Source organism: Pelodiscus sinensis, chromosome 9 (assembly GCF_049634645.1).
Source record: "Pelodiscus sinensis isolate JC-2024 chromosome 9, ASM4963464v1, whole genome shotgun sequence".
In the NCBI taxonomy this organism is placed as follows: domain Eukaryota; kingdom Metazoa; phylum Chordata; order Testudines; family Trionychidae; genus Pelodiscus; species Pelodiscus sinensis.
The window spans coordinates 44,520,797-44,526,407 of NC_134719.1; the positions used below are offsets into that span (position 1 = coordinate 44,520,797).

The 5,611-nt window shown below is 44.5% G+C and overlaps 1 protein-coding gene across 1 annotated transcript; it reads left to right on the forward strand.

Moving 5' to 3' along the window:
• Positions 1-366: 366 nt before the first annotated feature.
• ZNF281 (zinc finger protein 281) lies at positions 367-4,820 on the forward strand. The gene has a single exon (XM_006135396.4). The coding sequence runs from the start codon at positions 564-566 to the stop codon at positions 3,168-3,170; it is 2,607 nt and encodes an 868-aa protein (XP_006135458.3). The 5' UTR covers positions 367-563; the 3' UTR covers positions 3,171-4,820.
• The last annotated feature ends 791 nt before the right edge of the window (positions 4,821-5,611 follow it).

The following is a 5,611-nucleotide window of genomic DNA, read 5'->3' on the forward strand; positions in this document are numbered from 1 at the left end:
CACGGCGCCTGCGGCAGCCCCTGGGTGCAGCGCACAGACGTGCACAACTGGGTCCTGCCTGAGCACAGGAAGGGCCGCTGCACTTCGCCCTCCCCCGGGACCACGGTGTAATTTCCTCTCTCCCCCCCCCCCCCCGCCTCTGTCCCCGGGTGCAGCCCAGGCGTGAGTGGCTGCAGGGCAGAGATGGCTGATGGGTGCCGGGAGGGGAGGGGGTGTAAATCTCTCTTACGCCTGCGCACTGCTGGCCCAGCGCTGCCCTCCTGGCCGGGCCGTTCCCAGCAGGCCGCGCGCCGCGCATGTGCAGTGCCGCGCTCGGGGGCTGCTAATTCCATTGTGGAGCGGACGCGGCGTTATTTTTGACTGGCGGCGGCGGCGGGAGCCGTAAGTGCAGCCTGGGCCGGGTGCTGCCAGTCGGCGCGGGCGGGGCGGTGACGATGCGCCCGGGCGGGGCCGGCGCGGGGAACGGGCGCTGAGCGGCGAGCGGCGTCCGGCTGCGGGCGGGCGAGCGGCGGGTCCCGCAGCCCCTCTGGGCCGCGCCTCCTCCCGGCCCGGCTTCCTGGGGGATGAAACTCGGCAGCGGCTTCCTCGGCGGCGGCGGCGGCAAGCGGGCGGCGGCCATGGAGCCCACCTTCCCCCCCAGCATGGTCATGTTCAACCACCGCCTCCCGCCGGTCACCAGCTTCACCCGCGCGGCCGCGCCCCCGCCGGCGGCCCAGCACCCCTCGCAGTGCGTCTTGCCGCCGCCCCCCTCCTCCGCCGCCGCCGCCTCGTCTTCCTCTGCGGCGGCCGAGCCGGCCCCCCCCCAGGACGTGACTTTCAAGAAGGAGCCGGCTGGGGCTTTCCCCTCCTCTTCCTCCTCGCAGAGGAGCCCCTGGGGCTTCCTCCAGTCCCTGGTGAGCATCAAGCAGGAGAAGCCTAGCGAGGAGGAGCAGCAGCAGCACTACGGGGGGCTCTTCGGAGGGGCTGGGGAAGAGCGGCACCCAGGCCTGGGCAGTGGCAGCGGGGAAGGAGCCAGCCAGAGTGTGATTCAGGACCTCAGCCTTCTCCACCACCTGCATCACCGGGACATGTTACTGAGCGGCAGGAGCGAGGGTGCCCTGGGGGGCTCCGATGAGCCAAAGCACGACGCCCATGGCAAGAAGGTGAAGAGGCCAAAGGCAGAATCTCAGGGAATCAAAGCCAAGCGCAAGCAGAGCACCTCATCCAAACCCCCACTGATGGGAGACACAGAAGCTGCCATTCTGTCCCCAAGTCAGAAACCTCATGTCTGTGAACACTGCAGTGCGGCCTTCAGGAGTTCCTATCACTTGCGCAGACATGTGCTCATTCACACTGGGGAAAGGCCTTTCCAGTGCAGCCAATGCAGCATGGGTTTCATCCAGAAGTACTTGCTCCAGAGACATGAGAAGATCCATAGTAGGGAGAAGCCATTTGGATGTGACCAGTGCAGCATGAAATTCATCCAGAAGTATCATATGGAGAGACACAAGAGAACACATAGCGGAGAAAAGCCATACAAATGTGACACTTGTCAGCAGTATTTTTCAAGGACTGATAGATTGTTGAAGCACAGACGAACATGCGGTGAAGCCATAGGTAAAACAGGTGCTGGAATGGAACCTGGGTCATCAAATCATAACATGGGGAGCCTGGCTGTGTTGTCTCAGGGAAATACAAGTTCTTCAAGGAGAAAAAGTAAAATAAAAAGTATATCCACTGAAAACAAAGGGCATAAGTCTAGTAATAAAGTAACTGAATCACAAATTGCGAGTAATATGAGCATGCAGAATTATGCAGTAGAAATACCTGTTGTGTCTTCCAGTGGTGGGTTAGTTGGCGCTGGCATGGAAGAATTACAAAAAAAGGTGCCAAAGCTGATCTTCAAAAAAGGAAACAGAAAACATTCAGACAAAAATTACCTTAATTTTGTGTCTCCATTACCAGATATTATTGGGCAAAAACCAATACCTGGGAAACAGAGTGGCTCTCTTGGTATAGTAACCAATACTGGTGTAGAAGCTGTTGGCCTTCTCCAAAATGCAGGTGGGAAACCAGGTCAAATAAGTAGTAACTATGATGATGCCATGCAGTTCTCAAAGAAAAGAAGATATTTACAAACTGCCAGCAATAACAGTGCCTTTTCTATAAATGTTGGACATATGGCCTCCCAGCAGTCTGTCATCCAATCTGCAGGTGTCAGTGTTATGGATAATGAAGCCCCTTTATCTCTTATTGATTCAGCATCTCTAAATACAGAAATGAAATCTTGCCATGACAAGTCTGGAATTCCTGATGAAGTTTTGCAAAGTCTCTTGGACCAGTACTCTCACAAGTCAGAAGGCCAGAAGGAAGATCCTTTCAGCATAACTGAACAGCGTGTAGACATGCACACCTCTGGAGAACATTCAGAGATGGTTCAAGAAGAAAATTTGAGCCCAAACTCTCAAACAGCTTCAAATGACAAGGCAAGCATGTTGCAAGAATACTCTAAATACCTCCAACAAGCTTTTGAAAGAACAACCAATAGCACTGGTTTTGCTTTTGGACCCAGCTTCCAATTTGTTAGTTTGTCTTCAACTCTCCATAACCACACTTTGTTCCAAGACAAACAGATATACACTACGTCCCCACTTGAGTGTGGCTTCAGCCAGTCTGTTACCTCAGTGTTGCCAACTGCATTGCCAAAGCCTCCATTTGGGATGTTGCTTGGATCTCAACCAGGTTTTTATTTATCTGCTTTGGAGGCACATCAACAGTTGACTCCTTCTCAAGAGCTGGATGATCTGATAGATTCACAGAAAAATTTAGAGACTTCATCAAACTACCAGTCTACATCTCAGAAACTGAGTAGCCAGAAGGAACAGAAAAATTTAGACTCTTCAACAAGCTTTCAGATTCCACCTCAGGAGTTAGCTAGTCAGATAGATCCCCAGAAGGATGTAGAGCCTAGAGCAACATACCAGATTGAGAACTTTGCACAGGCATTTGGTTCTCAATTTAAGTCGGGCAGCAGGGTGCCAATGACTTTTATCACTAACTCTAATGGAGAAGTGGACCATAGAGTAAGGACTTCAGTGTCAGATTTCTCAGGGTATACAAATATGATGTCTGATGTAAATGAGCCATGTAGTACAAGAGTAAAGACCCCTACCAGCCAAAGTTACAGGTAAGGTCCCAAGTGTGACCAGGCTGTGGGGTCTTTTTAATGTAATTTTGTTTTATTTTGATAACACTGCCATTGGAATGTTTCTACATGGTCCTGTTAAGAATAATGTAACATGCCCTTTCAATGCAACTTTTCATATTTAGTTTATTTTGTTAGTGTAATTTTTTTTTAGGTCTGTTTATTATGGGTTTTAATCAAAAAAACAATAGATTAAAATAGTTTTTTGTTCAAATGACAATGTTTAGCAATCAAATTTACATGTGTAGCACGTCAGGGAATAGCCCAAAAGTTTAAAATGCAAAAAAAAATAACTTTGTTCCTAGGATTAAGGTTTATTCTAATTGCTTTACTCTCAGGAAAGTGTAACGAAGCATGGAAATTCTACGCACCATTAGTGTACTGGAACTTCCAATTTACAGATAGTGATAAATATATTTCAGCATTTAAGGAAGGGATCTAAGACATTTTCAGAATGCTGTCTTTTGTATCTAGGCTGATCCAAAATTCTGAGATTTTCGCTACTTGCATCTTGATGGAGCTTTAATGTGCTCCTCTTCTTCCAAGTGACTCATTCCATATTGGCAGGGCAAACATTCTTGGATCCGTGCTAAATGCTTGGAATGGTAGCTTTAATATAAACAATAATGTACCCTGAATTCCTGTATAAGGCTGTAATTCCATAAAGAGATTCTAATGACATCAGCCCTGAGAATAAAAATTAAGTGTCTGGTTCATGTCATTAAAACCCCAATTTGAAGTACAGCCATAAGTTATACACACTTTTGGGATACATTATTTATTATACATGGTTTAAAACAAATCAGTGTTTTGCCCTTCTCTTCCATCTCTTCTTCTGTTAGTGTACTAAGTCCCATTTTTGCATATTTTTTTGTCCTCCCTGATTCAGTCCTACATGGTTAGTGGTCCTTCCCTGGTTACTTGCCATCTTAACAGTTGGAATTTGAAAAGATTTACATTCCAGAAAGTACGTATGATATGTACTTACGTTGTCTTGTGACATCAGGTACAGAAAAAATGTAAACACCCATTTATTTTATAATTCTGTTAAGGTTTCCATGTACAATAAGAAATAATATACTCCCAATTGTACATAGTTAGGCTCTGATGCTGCATTGGGATTTAACACGGACATCTGTATCCAACAGATCCCAATAACTTCAGTGGGTTTCTGTATTTCACTGCAGACTTGGGGCCTAAGGCTGCAATTCCATCAAAGGTTTCTAGTGATGTTATATACCACAAGGGTAGAGCTTGAGTGGCTTGTTAATGTCACCAGAACCCTTCCTGGAATTATTGCCTTACTTTATGTATATTTTGTGGTACATTATTTATTATATGTGAATCCTGATGAATGCCTGTGGAGCCACGGAAACCCAGAATTGCCAGTGGCGGTTTGAAGCTGCTGAAAGGCAGTGGCACTGCTCTAAACCACTTTTTTGAAAATGTTTTTTTTTCTGCTTAGTTTTTTATGTAATTTTTGGTGATGTTTATGCTAATGGTTTTTTATGTACTCTTGGTGATGTTTCAGTCTTACGTACTTCTCTGGTGTCAGAAAAGTACCGTGGTTGTTTGCAGTCTTATTGTGTAATCAGCCTATTACAGGCTTCCATGTATAATAAAGTAATTAACATTGTGCAAGTGTAAAACACTTCTGATATGAAAGTGGTGTTTTGAAAACTATGGAATTATTAAACAAATTGTTAAAAAAATTGGGTAATTTATCTCCCATTGTCCACCACCCCTCCCAAAAAACAAACCTAAACCCTGTTTCTGTAAGTGAATTATCACCTTTTTACTATTAATGGGCTTGCTTCCACAGAATTAATCTCATTAACTTTCTCTATGCTTGATTATGCATTTCATTCTTATTTCAATTTAGTGCAGTAAGTTCTTCTGATTGCCAGACATAGAACCCAGTCTGTCTTTGAGGGATAGAGTAGACCATAACTTTTGTAGGCCTTGTGCTTTTTATCATCTCTTGTTTTGCAGAGGTTATGATTTATTTTCTTTATATTGTGTGTACTGGATATTGCGTATGTATTCTGATTGCTTTAGCTTAATAATAAAAACCTATTACTCACAAACTCATAAAGAAAGAAAATATCACTTATATTATCCAGTCACACTGCTAAGACATTTTTATTAAGAAAATTTGATAAGATGTTTTAAATAGCATTGCAGAAGCAACATTATAGCTTGATGCATATTTTAAGGTATTTTTATTGTAAGGTTTTGTTCTTTTAGATCAATAAAAATACTCTTGGTATATTAATCATGCAGACTTAAATACTTTATGCTTTTAGATTATTAATTTGTTTGGAAATCTTATTTGAATATACTATTTAAAAAATTGAACTACATTGTACCATTAACGTTTAACTTTCCTTTCAGATCAGTTAGATTTTGCTTAAACTACATTCACAA